Source organism: Myotis brandtii, unplaced genomic scaffold (assembly GCF_000412655.1).
Source record: "Myotis brandtii unplaced genomic scaffold, ASM41265v1 scaffold902, whole genome shotgun sequence".
Classification (NCBI taxonomy): domain Eukaryota; kingdom Metazoa; phylum Chordata; class Mammalia; order Chiroptera; family Vespertilionidae; genus Myotis; species Myotis brandtii.
This window is the reverse complement of record NW_005371709.1, coordinates 3,821,110-3,834,792: the sequence shown is the minus strand read 5'-3', so window position 1 is coordinate 3,834,792 and position 13,683 is coordinate 3,821,110. Positions and strand designations below refer to the sequence as shown.

The window sequence follows — 13,683 nt, the reverse complement described above, 5'->3', positions numbered from 1 at the left end:
TTGGCCGCCGCGGGGCGTGAGCGCGAAACGGGCGGCGGGCGTTTGGTGTGCCCGTCTGGAGCGGTGCGGGGCGGTTGGTGCCTTCTACTGTGCGGTAAACGGCCCGTCTGCCCGCGCTACCCAGACGAAGCAGAAGTCCACTGTCTGTCCAGGGGAAGGTCGTACTGCGGCTCAAAGCCCCTCAACCCTTCTCGGTCGGGCTCTCCAGGATTTTGCCTGGTTGGAGTCCTGAACTACGGGAAAAACAGCGGGGGGGCCCAGGTAACCAGGGCCAGCCCCGCACGGGCCTCTGGGACTTGTAGTCTCCAGAGCCTGTCCATCCGATGGCAGTGCTTGAATAGCATCAAATCCTGGACCGTTTTTACTACTTCGTGCCTACTGTGTGTTGAGCACCTTGCTAGGATTGGTGGAGGGTAGGTGAGGGCTCGCCCCAGCCTCTCACTTTAGGGCTGGCAGAAAGATGAACTTGCAAAATGGGATGTAATGTACAAAAATTACGAATTCAAAGTGCTCTTGGTGGTCACAGAGGAGCATGATTTCAGAGACACTGCTAATTGTAAATCAGCAGTATCCTTGAAGAGAAGATTGGGTTTACCTGTTGGAGCGAGTTTTCTAACACAGAAAGTTGAATTGCTGTAAGAAGGTAAAAGTGAGTCATAATTTTTCCTTCCACATTAGGGAGTTCAGAAAGGATTCATCATGCTATGTGACAGTAGATAAACTAAGATAAAGATAAAATTGGATTTTGGACTAAATTCAGTTCTGAGGAAGGAAAGTGGATTAATTCATTTGGAAAGATTTACAACAGCAGCTGGGGGAAAACTAAAGGAAAAACAATTTTCTAGTTAGCTCATAATTAACCAAAGAAATACTACTCTATACCAGAATATGGATTTTGTGACCATTTCGTACTCTAGAGATTTCCCCATAATTTTATTCTACAAACATTCCTGAAACCAAATGGCATGTGACTGAAGTAATCAAGGTGATTGCATACAGTACTAAATTTACACAAACATAAGATAGTAAAATCGGCTTTAGGAATTTTTATTTGAGGGATCACCATAATGATAAAGGCACTGTTGGATTAATTTGCAGAACCCAGAGATTTCTAAATGCTGAGCAAGAAAAGGCTGAATGAACTACTTGAGTTTAATTCTCAGGCTTTCACTATGGACCTTCAGGTCCTCTGAAACAAAAATAGCAAGTCTCAATTGCCTTATCTTTTAGAAAAAGCTTTCACTGCAAGAATTGTAAATTAGCAGTATCCTTTAAGAGAAGATTGGGTTTACCTGTTGGAGCAAGTTTTCTAACACAGAAAGTTGAATTGCTGTAAGAAGGTAAAAGTGTGAGTCATAATTTTTCCTTTCTTCCACATGATGTTTTCAATAGAGCAAATGAAGTTTTCATCTACATCTTCAATTTTATCCAATATTTTGTTTATAATCATTTACCTTTTATCATTTATGGAATGATAAATGAACCAGGTCAGAAACATTTCCAGGTATGTAAAAATATTTGATAAATAATTTCTTCTATAATAAGGTTTTCATTTTATAATTCATTATAATTTAACTCTCTATAGGATTATCACTGCTAATGTTTTTTGTAGATTAGCAGATAAAATTTGAAGATATAGGCATCAGTAAGCCAGCTATTGATTTTAAGTTCCTTTTAGAAGTCCTTGAAGAATGGAAAGTAAATTAAAAATTCTCTTTTCTGGAACTAATTGACATCTTCAGAACATTCCACTCCAAAGCTACAGAATATACATTCTTCTCAAGTGCACATGGGACATTTTCAAAGATAGACCACATGTTAGGACACACACTAAGTCTTTACAAATTTAAGAAGATTGAAATCATATCAAGCATATTCTCAGACCACAATGGCATGAAATTAGAAATCAGCTACAATAAAAATGCTCAAAAACAAATATATGGAGGCTAATAGCATGCTATTAAACAATGAATGGGTTACCAAAGAGAACAAAGAAGAAAAAAAAAAACATCCTGGAAACAAATGACAATGAAAACACAACAATCCAAAATCTATGGGACACAGTGAAAGCAGTCCTGAGATGGAAGTTCATAGTACTAAAAGGCATACCTCAAAAAACAAGAAAGACTGGTAATAAGTTATCTAACACTACAACTTAAAGAGAACAAGAAAAACCCAGAATAAGTAGAAGGAATGAAATAATAAAGATCAGAGCAGAAATAAATGACACAGAGGAAAAAAAAATACAAAAGATCAATAAAACCAAGAGCTGGTTCTTTGAAAGGATAAACAAGATTTATGAACAAACTAGGAAACAAATAGAAACCAAACAAACAAAATCAGAAACAAAAGAGGTGAATTAACAAATGACTCCACAGAAATACAAAGGATCATAAACAAATACTATGAATGACTTTAGTCCAACAAACGAGACAACCTGGACAAAATGGACATATTCCTAGAAAAACACAACCTTCTAAAACTCAATCGGGAAGAATCAGAAAACCTGAATAGGCTGATAACTACTGATGAAATTGAAGCAGTAATAAACTCCCGGCAATTAGGCTTCCACATATTTTAATTAAAGTTACTTGTGCTGGGCCGGGCCAAGGGTTCAGTGAGCCTGAGGGGGGGCAGCAAAGGATTGAAAAAAAGACAGACAAAGAGAATAAGCTGGGTCTAGGACTCTAGGTGGATCTCCCGTGCCTGGCTGAGGCCACAGAGAGAGACCCAGAGGGCAAGCTGAGCCTTTATTTTATAGCCAGAGGTAAACAAGGTAGTGGTCACCATAGTTACAGTGTTCTTGTGAGTTTCACTTGTTTTGGCAGCACTTGCTGCACCTTCCACAGCCCATTAGCTACCTAAGAAGGATCTAGGGAGCATTCTAAGGTCAAGCTTAATTATGCTAAGAGGGCTGTGTCCTCTAAGCTGGGTCTTATTTGTGGCTTTGCCAACAGGTTAGTCCAGGGGTGGGCAAACCTTTTGACTCGAGGGCCACAATGGGTTCTTAAACTGGACCGGAGGGCCGGAACAAAAGCATGGATGGAGTGTTTGTGTGAACTAATATAAATTCAAAGTAAACATCATTACATAAAAGGGTACAGTCTTTTTTTTTTTTAGTTTTATTCATTTCAAACGGGCCGCATCCGGCCCGCAGGCCGTAGTTTGCCCACGGCTGGGTTAGTCTGAGGCTTAACCCTATAGCCGCTCCCTATAGTTACTCCTAGGTATTTGAAAAATGTTTTATATTGCTATTATGAAGTGACCTTTTTCTGTTAGGATATAGGGAAGCTATTAACTTTGGCATAAATTCTGCTACGTAACAACTTTCTAATTATGTCTAAGCTGTTTTCATTGAGTGTCTTGGGTTTTCTATGTTTTCTTGTCTTTTTTCTACAGATAAGGATAGTCTTGTCTTCTCCTTTCCCATAGTTATACCTCTCCTTTTCCATGTCTTATTGCATTAACCAGAATTTCTATTAAATGCTAAAGGTGATCAGCTACTGTTTACTAAAGGTGAGAGTATATTTCTTTATTTAATTTTCAGTTAAATTAAAAAATTTAAATAACATACTTTTATCTCAAGTATAATAGTTTTCTTTCAGTAATATGCTCTATCATTCTTAAGACTGTTTCTTATTAATTTAGAAATGAAAGAACCATCATCATGAAAAAGATCTCAAAGAGAAAACAAGATATTAAAAAGGTAAGGTATTAATGGAGCTTATAAGGATTTTGATGATACTAAGTAGCCCAATTATCAATGTAGTATAATCCTAAAAATGTGATGTATTTGGTTCTATACATAAATCATACATACATATGTTAAAAGAATAAATAAGAGGTATTAGGGATGAATTATTTGATCTGTCAGTTATGTAATAAAGAACATTAGAAATGAGTTATTTATGTATATACTATTTATTCCCTTACTTAAATATTAACTTTATCTTTTCTCAGCCAGTCAGCAATCCATTTCTGCTTTGCTAAAAATAAAATGTTTTTCTTTTTTTAATCAGTGAGTGAAACATATACGTTTAGGACTGAGATCTACATGTCTTTTAATCCAATTAAGATTCATTTTATTTTATTTTTCCATCACCATTTATCCCCTCTATCCCTCTTCCACTTCCACCCATCTCCCCCCGTGCAATCACCAAACTGTTGTTCATGTATATGAAGTTGCACATTTATCCCTACTTCTAGATGGGGATTGGAAGTTATAAATCCTGGGAATGCTGGACAAGGTTATTGGGAATTAAAGAGAGACCTCTATCAATCACTTGCCAGGGTTGATATCTCATCATACTTTCAAGAGTTACTGTCCCTTAGGCAAGAATAGAATTAGGTATTTTTAATTGTGTTGAAGAAGATACTGAAGGTTTAATAAGAACAGAACATCTTAGTTCATGTTGACCTTATTCATTAGTTCTTAAGGATGGTACAGGAGCTACTGGTGGATTTTGAAGTTCTTTCAGAAAGTGTGTAGGCAGAGTTCTTATTGTGATAGTAATGTCTTTACTAGGATTGTGTCAATACTCTGCTTTGGCTTTTGACACGAATCCATATCTTTACTGTGATGGGAAAGCTGATGTGTGTCTGCTTGCTCTTTCCACTCCAACTGCACATTAGTTTGGTTAGCATGTACAGGTATTATTTAAGGAGTCTTTTACTATTCTATTTCTTAAACTTAACATGAAAAACAGACTCATCCATATCATTCTAAATAAGGATTTAACATTGCTAGTATGGTTTAATTTTAGAATATTGAGGTTTAAAAATGGTAAATGCAATAAATTCTCATTTTAGCATATTGATAATGATAGGACATTCAATTACAAATACTAATAGGCAGCTAGAAATATGGTATTCCAAAACAGTCCAGGTTGGAGACAGATTTAGGAAGCCTTGGGAATACATGCACCCTCTAAAGCCTTGGAATGAACCCACATTTAAGCTGTGAGGAGAAGTGTGACCTTTGAAGATACAGGGAGTAAGTGGCCAGAGAGATAAGAGGGTAGAAGTCAAGGATATAAAAACGTTTTCAGATAATAAAGGTGCCCAACATCAGATGCTGCCATGTAATCAGATAAAAGCTAACACTGATACGGCATTGAGTTTCAAAGTATTTTCATATGTCTGACCTCATTTGAACCTCCTAAAAGGTATATGGAGCAGGCAATATATGATCACTAAGAACTAACCATTGGATTTTATTATTAAAAGGTCCTTTTTGAACCCTAGCTGGATGGCTCAGTTGATTGGAGCATTGTCCCATACAGCAAAAAGTTTCGGGTTTGATTCCAATCAATGTTTCTCTCTCACATAGATGTTTCTCTCTCTCTCTCTCTCTCTCTCTCTCTCTCTCTCTCTCTCTCTCTCCTCTCGTTCCCTTTCTAAAATCAATATACATATCCTCAGGTGAGGATAAAAAATATTTTTGAAAAGGTCCTTTTTGATGTTACAGAGAGCAACTTCTTAATTAAAAGCCCACCATATATAAAGAGCTCATACCAACTGATAAAAAGATGAAATTTAAGAAAACAGGCAAAGGCTATGAATTGGCATTTTAAAGGAGATGACTTTCAAAGGGATGATGAACATTTGGAAAGGTGTTCAATGCCAAAACAAAAAGATGCAAGGTAACTTTCACCCCCCTTTTTTTGCAGATGTCTGAAGAGACAGATAATATTGCAGTAGAAGAAAACGTAGACAAGCATCTTCAAAAAGGTCCTCAATAAGTATACCATAATTCTGATGCTGTTGGTTTTAATTTTAAAAAGATGTAAATGACTAATGCTATCATAGGGTTTCAGCTGGCAACAAGTTTATTAAGAGATGAGTTCAAATAGAAACTAAACTTCCTAGATAATACAAGATGGGCATAAGGAAATAATTAGTAAAGTCTATATATATGATGAAATTTTTATTAAGATTTTATTTTCTCTCTCTGCAATCATGGAGAATCTACAAGTGTCTGAGACTGTTACACCATGAAGATACTAGATGTAGAACTTGCTTCAGGAAGTTCTAGATCTTGAGAAAAATACATAAATAATGGTTTAACCCTAGTTCATTCACCATTACTGAGCACATATTATATGCTCCCTGCCATTCTAAGTTCTGGGAATAGAGTATAAACAAACCAACTAGTCATTTTTAAATTATACCAGGAAATAATGCAGTTAAGAATGAAGATTTAGCTTTTTCTTACCATTTATTTCCACCATCCTCTATGCAGCCTTTAAGTAGTCAAGAAACAGGGAGAAGAAACAGAAAAATGCAAGGCAAAATGACCAAAAGGTCCTCCACTTTCTACTATACCTAGGACTGCTCAACTCCTGTCTTTCTCAGTTCATCTGGTGGATCATCTAGCAGATGAGTAGGAAATAACACACAGTTTGGGGTGCATACAACAGCTGGAGTTCTCTTTATTCCCTACAAGACTGTTTCATTCTAAAAGCTTTCAGAAGTAGGGCTCCTCAAATTTTACAAAACTGACTAACTGGTACCTAGAAACTTATCTCTTCCTTTTAGATTCCTTCCTCTCCAGTTTCATCAAGTTGAAGTAACCTATCTTTGATATTTGTATATTCTGTAGAGAGTATATTTGTATATTCCATATAGAATATAACTGTTCTTACAGATTTTTTCCCAAAAGGAAAAAGATAAAGGTTTGCTTTTCTGAGTATCCCCCCTCACCCCTGCCCGACTACAATGAAGGACTATAGCCAATAGCTGAGAACACACAGGTAGGGGAAACAAAATCCAGTCCTGAGCATATATAACAGTATTTACTCCAGATGGAAAAGGGGGAAGGGACATCTATTTGAGGTTCTAAGCTCTCATGCAGCAATGTCCCAGTCTTCATAATTATCACGATCCTTAAAAATGCATGCAACTTAGCTATTTAATAAGTACTTTTGCTGCTATTGCTGTTTAGTTATTTTCAAAAGTGTCATGAGATCTATATTATGTTGGCTTCTTGATAGGTTTAGATGCAGAAGAAGAAAATAAAAACACAATAGAAATGTTCAGAAGCAAAGTAAGAGAAAAGCTAAAGAATGCTAAGGTAATGCTTGTTTTTTTCTTTCCTGGCTTTAAATTTAATGTTTACATGCAACATGTATCAAATTAACTTTTCTTCTTTAAAAAAGAGCCAAATTTCAGTCTTAAATATAGTTCCTTAAATCCAAAAATACTTCAAGTTCTTTTCCATGTGTTTTGTTTTTTTTCTCAAACCTAAATCCAAGAAAAGTTAAGTGATTTAGTCATGGAAACTATATATGACATCTTAGGGGGAAACGTGTACATACTTTTAAAAAGGAAAACATTGAGAAGTCTTGGTTTTTATGCATTTTAAACAAAAGACTTAAGTTTATCTGTGAAGATTAAGTTTTCTATATCATTTATGTTGTTTCAGATTAATCAAAGTGAAAAATCTTCAACTCATCTGCTCATTGACAATAAGATAAATCAGTGGTCTAAGGTGAATAACTTTTTTTTAACCCTAAAAGACAGCTTTATTGAGATTTACTTTATATAGCAAAAAATTCACTCATTTTAAGTATATGATTCAATGTTTCTTAGTAAATTTAGATGTATTAAGTCAATACTGTAATCCAAGTTTAGGCACTAGACACAAATAGGATATAAAATAAGCTTTTGTATTTTATGTATTTTAAAATTATTTTACTCCTAATGACTGAGTTTTACTTTTTATTATAGAATTAATTTCTCTCTCAAACCTCCCTAAAAACAGTTCATTTTAATATGTGTGTGAGAAGAAAGTGATTAGGGCTTTACATATACAGTATTGAAAAAGGAGAGCTTATTTTATCACCAAGTTTATAACTATGAGTATGTCACTTTAAATACTTTTAACTACCTCTCACTCTACAAAACATTGTAGATGGGTGGAGTGGTACTTGTGTGTAAGCACACATATACGTGAAAGCACCTAAAAATGGGGAGAGATAAAACCATTTGCCCTGAGCCCGCATTTTGATAGAAGTGTAAGGTGATGCTCTTAATACTCTGACTAGAGTGAAGAGATAGGGAAGATGGAGAGGATTTACACTCTATTCTGTTTTTTATTGCAGTTACCAGAACTTTAAAACAAAACAAAAATTCATAAGTCAGACTTGAAGTTAAATATAACTTGATATTGTCGCTCCTTCTGCTCCTTGCTCACGAATAAGATAATAGTTACTACTTATTACTACTTACCTTATTACCTCTCTTTCACGTATAAGCAGAAAAAGTATTCATTTCACCACTGAGTACTGCTTTTCCATTGTTTAACCCACAGACTGAAGTCTCATTGGAGGCAGACCTTTCGTTTTTCACTCTGAACGGTGAAGAAGGCACAGCTTTGGGCCAGTTTTCAGAGCAGGTTGGATTTGTTTCCCTTCCTCCATCACCCTCATTCTCAGGAAAAATAACTCTTGTTAAAGGCAAAGAATGAAATACTTGGATGGGAGATGAAATTTTTATTATTGAGTGATTTTGTTCTCTCTGAATTGAGCTGTTCATAATAATTCCTAAAATTTATTGAGTGCTTACTGGATGCCCAATGACATACTAAATTTTTAATGTGGATTGTATCATTCAATCCTCATAGAAACCCTGTTAGGCAGGCACTGTTATCGACTCTGTTTTATAGGTGAGGAAACTAAGGTGGGTTAAGCATTAATAGAGCTGGGAAATACAGGCTGTTAGCTGCAAAGCCCATGTTTTCTCTTTCTTCTGTTGTTCCTGTCTTTCTCTCCAAGTGCCCCCCATTGTTCTCAATAATCTCTATTACTCTCCACAGAGTCCCTCTGTCCAATCCTAGAGTCTTCCAATTTCTGTCACTTCTCCCACTTCCCTTCAAACTCCTCAGCCCCTCCTATTATTCCCTGGTTGTCCTTTCATCCAGTCTCACTAGTCTTTCCCCATTGCCTCCTCATTTGTCAGTCACTTTTATTGATCGTCCTATCTACTCATGTTCCTCTGTATTTTTCTCTAATTCCTCTCCACCTTCAAGTCTCTCCACAGTTTCCTTGAGTCCCTTCCCCCAGTACCTCTTATTCCCCAGAATTCTTTCTATCTACTAACACCTCTTAGTCATTTCCAAATCTCTCAGACACTCCTTTGGGGTCCCTTTGGACCCCATTTGCCTTTCTACTGTACACCATTATCAGTCTTCCTTTACAGCATCCCCGATGTGGGCCTTACCTCCGAAGGCAAGTTGAAAGCCCTGGCCCACATCTGGGATGCTATAAAGGAAGATTGATAATGGGGGCTGCAGCTGGAACAAAGAGAGTCCTTTTTGTCTTATGATTGGAATGTTCAAAGAGATCCCCTATGTGAGGATCTCCCAAATCTTGCTTCTAGATATCAGTGCCATACTTTGTTTGAATTCTGAAAAAGATACCATAAAAATTTCTAGATATAAAATACCTTCATTTTTAAAAATCCTCACTTGAGAATATTTTTTCCATTGCTTTTCAGAGAGAGCGGAAAGCAGGGAAGGAGAGAGGGAGGGAAGGAGGGGAACAGAAAGAGAGAGAGAGACAGAGACATTGATGTGAGAGAGACATACCCACTGGTTGCTTCCCGCATGAGCCCCGACCCCGGATGGGGAGCAAACCAGCAACTGAGGTATGTGCCTTTGACTGGGAATCAAACCTGAGACCCTTCGGTCTATGGGCCTATGCTCTAACCATTGAGCAACATGTGCCAGAGCATAAAATATTTTCTTGATCTCATGACAGGGGTAGGAGACAGGGTATGAGGGGTGTTTACTTCATATGAACCTAGGTGATGCTTTAACTATGTTACTTAATTTTGTCAGACCTGATCAGAGCATGTAAGGTCCTCTATTCAAAGATGCTGTGCGATCAATTCCTTTTATTTAATTATTTACCCCTAAATATACATTTTTAATTAAGGAGTTTTTATTTGCATGACTCACACACTCTCTGTCTCCTTTTTCAATATGTGTCAATATCAAATTAGACAAAGTCATTCAAAATGAATTGATTTTTGTGTGTGAAGAGACTCAAAATTTATGATCATGATATAAAAGTATGCATTTTTATATTTAGTAATATATTTTCCAATACCTATATTCAGATTGTAACTTTTATACATAGCATGTTTTCAAATTTTACTATAATCACTCTGCCATAGACTTCTATGTTGAATCTTTACTTTTCTTTCTTTATTTTTCTTGAATGCCATCCAGAAAACATCAGGGATGCTCCACAATCACTTTAAGTACTACTGCTTTCTGAATATTGAAAAAAATGGGGCTTAGGACCACATGGTCTGATGTATCTGGCCTTTGCCCTACACTATGAATTCTCAGTGATTGATGTGTCATAGTCCAATATCTCAGACTATTTTCCAAAGGAGAGGAGGGGCTTGAATTATAATTCTATTTCATTAATTTTTTCGTTGAGAATTGCAAGGAAGTGCTATAGGAAAATCATATTGTAAAAGATTAAGCCTTCAATGAGTTCCTCTATGTTCAGTGAAATTTCATTATAACAGTTTCAGCTTGACCTTGAACTGGGTGGCATGGATCAGAAGGATAATCATGTATACTTATTTTTATTTTTGGTATTCAACAGCGATTAGTAAATGATAGCTACCCTAAACATTTATCACTTGGTGATAATGTACAAGATTTTGCTGAAAGCCATGATAAAGATTATATGGAAGAAGTAATTTTTCCAGATTTACTTGAAGTAAAAGCTGCTGAATATGAAGATGATCAAGAACAAATCAAAAGACAACAGATAAATATTTTTGTGCCAAGTAGTTCCTCAGGTAAAGTTCTTTTACAATAAAATATTTAAGTCATTAATGAATCATATTAAAGGATAATAGCTTTTTTCTATGCTGAATAGATAAAATGTACCGATCTAGCCCCGGTTGGTGTAGCTCATTTGGTTGGAGCATCTTCCCATATACCAAAAGGTTACGGGTTCGATTCCAGTCAGGGCACATATGTAGGTTGCAGGTTTGATCCAAAAGATGACAGATGGATGTTCTGTTTCACATTGATGTTTCTGTTTTCCTCTCCCCACCCCCCCTTCCTCCTCTCTCTCCCTTTCCCTAAAATCAATAAGCATATCTTCAGGTGAGGATAAAAAAAGGAGGACTGTTCTTAAATTATAGAATATTTTCTATATTTGTTCTTCATGCCTTTTCTGAGTTTAAGAGGATTGATTAAAAGAACTCGGGAATTTCCTTCATGTGTGTGTGTGTGTGTGTGTGTGTGTGTATTTAAGCTTGCTGGTAGACTTTAGTTCCCCTTTGCTTCTTGTTTGGTCAATACCAGTTTAACATGTTGGACTTTAAAGTAATATGTAGGTTTTGTTATTAAGTGGTCAACCAACGTAAACTGCCAAAAGATATGATGCCACGCATTTTAGAAGACGAAGGATTCTATATACAGAGAAAGCCAAAAATATGTAAAAAGACCTGCAACAAAATGGAAAATCGCCTGCTTCAACTAGAAGAGGCAAGTGCACCAGCTAACAAGTTAAACCACTCACTGATAGTATGTGATATTTATTTTTGATGAAATATTTAAGTACTATGTTTCTTAAATATTTTTGATAGGGAATGTGTTGGTTTGAAGAAAGTGCTGAAATAATGTCATTACCTTCACCCATTAGCCAGTCATGGAAATTCAGACTAAACATAAGCAAGGAATCTTTAAATCCAGCACTAAAGACCATATACAGGAAGGTAACCAATTACAGTTTACTTGTAATTATGGTTAGAATTCTTGTAATGCTGATTATAACTTACATTTATGAGGTGTTAATTCACCCTTTAAATATATCAATGTCTACTAATATAATGGCAAAACTATGATGAAATGTCAAATATCCATTAAAATTACGTTTTTGAGGAATATTTAATGATATGGGTAAACGCTCAAAATAAAATGTGAAGTGAAAAAAAGAAGAATGAAAAATTAAATCTGATCCTAATTTTAGAAAAATAGATAATGAATTTATCAATGAACGGACAAGTACGTATATGTGTACATAGATTAAAAGACTGAAAAGTATATCAAAGTAAATAATTATCTCTAGATAGCAGGATAGGATTATTTTTATTTTGCTCAAGCTATAGCACAGATATTTTAACATAATTATCAGAGACCATTGCTGTTGGAGAGAGAGGTCCTTGAAACAGTGGAAGCTTGTTGAATGAGTTGAGTACATGAATGAATGAATGAGCAAACAGATGGTAGGTAAATGCAAAACATACGATTTTTGGAGAAATGTTGACCCCCATCCAGATTAACCTTTGTAAACATCCAGATTCTGATGTTGGAAACCACTGGGCTGAACAAGTAACTTTTTTCATCCAAGCACAATTTCAGTATTCAATGGACCCTTAGAGTTTCGAGTAAATGTATATGTCACTTCACCAAGCATCTAAACTGAGTATTCAAATTCATTCTGTAGCATCCTTAACAGGTAATGTGCTGAAAGTTGTGTCAGACAACAACTTTTTTTGTTGTTGTTAATCTTCACCTGCTGATATTTTTCTGTTGATTTTTAGAGAGAGTGGAAGGGAGGGAGGGAGAGAAAAGCATCGATTTGAGAGAGACACATTGATTGGTTGCCTCACTCATGTGCCCCAACCAGGGCTGGGGACTGAGCCTGCAACTGAGGTACATGCTCGTTACTGGAATCGAACCCAGGACCCTTCAGTCTGTGGGCCGGTTCTCTGTCCACTGAGCCAAACTGTCTAGGGTGGAACAGTGTTTTAATAAGGGTTTACCATTTAACTCTGGCCCACAGATGACTATTATATCATCACATAGTCAAACTATTGACTCAGCAGTTCTGAACACCATTTGTCATAGTGTTCCTATAGGAAATTATTTGGGAGCTTACAACTTGAAAGTTCAACCTCTATAAGCACATAACAGTATTATAAACAATAACTTATAGCAAGATTATTAAAATGCTGTACTATAAATATATAGGGTTTCCCCCTAAAATTTATACACACTTTACAACTGATAGCCCAATTGATGTTTCTTTTCATATTTTAACCCATTGGAATTAATAATTATTCAAAGTGTGTATACATATTTTTGGGACACTCTGTATAAAATCAAGGGCCATAATCAACTTTAAGAAAAAAGGATCAAATTATTGGTTTTTTTTATTTTCTGTGTCTTAATTTTCTTACAATTAAAATGTTACTCTTAAAAAGGTAATTTAAAAAGAAATAGAACCAAATTAACTTTGAGTACACATTTTTCTTTAAAGGCAGTGAAATCTGATTTAGAAAGCTCTATTAGGACCAAAATGGAAGGTCAAGGGAAAATGTACCAGTTAGATCTCAACATTGTGGGTTTGCAATTTAGCCATCATCCTGTCTTCAATCAAGAACAAGTATTATGTGCTAGGCTGCTCCAACTTTATGAGTGTTTTCAGGACAGACAGCAACAGAATTTATCTCAGCTCCTTTTAGAGAAGGTGAGAATGGCTTTTATTGTATTATTGGGCTGAACATTTAATATTGAAAGAGTAAACAAACCTCTTAGTACAGAGCAAGTTATCATAGGACATTTTCCCTTAGCATTTTAATTATCGATATAATAAAAATCCAGTGGTCATGACACCATAATGACTAAAGATCAGCACGGGTGGGTGGGGC

At 35.9% G+C, this 13,683-nt stretch overlaps 1 protein-coding gene across 1 annotated transcript in view; it reads left to right on the top strand.

Annotated features, from left to right (window-relative positions):
- The first annotated feature begins 4,512 nt into the window (after window positions 1–4,512).
- The window catches only part of LOC102239687 (chromosome unknown open reading frame, human C10orf131), a 22,831-nt gene continuing 13,660 nt past the window's right edge, over window positions 4,513–13,683 (top strand). The window contains exons 1-8 of the mRNA XM_014532631.1: window positions 4,513–4,593; window positions 5,670–5,730; window positions 6,993–7,072; window positions 7,424–7,490; window positions 8,301–8,395; window positions 10,620–10,823; window positions 11,617–11,745; window positions 13,293–13,502. Of these exons, the coding sequence (XP_014388117.1) occupies window positions 4,513–4,593; window positions 5,670–5,730; window positions 6,993–7,072; window positions 7,424–7,490; window positions 8,301–8,395; window positions 10,620–10,823; window positions 11,617–11,745; window positions 13,293–13,502 (927 nt within the window). The remainder of the gene's footprint in view (window positions 4,594–5,669; window positions 5,731–6,992; window positions 7,073–7,423; window positions 7,491–8,300; window positions 8,396–10,619; window positions 10,824–11,616; window positions 11,746–13,292; window positions 13,503–13,683) is intronic.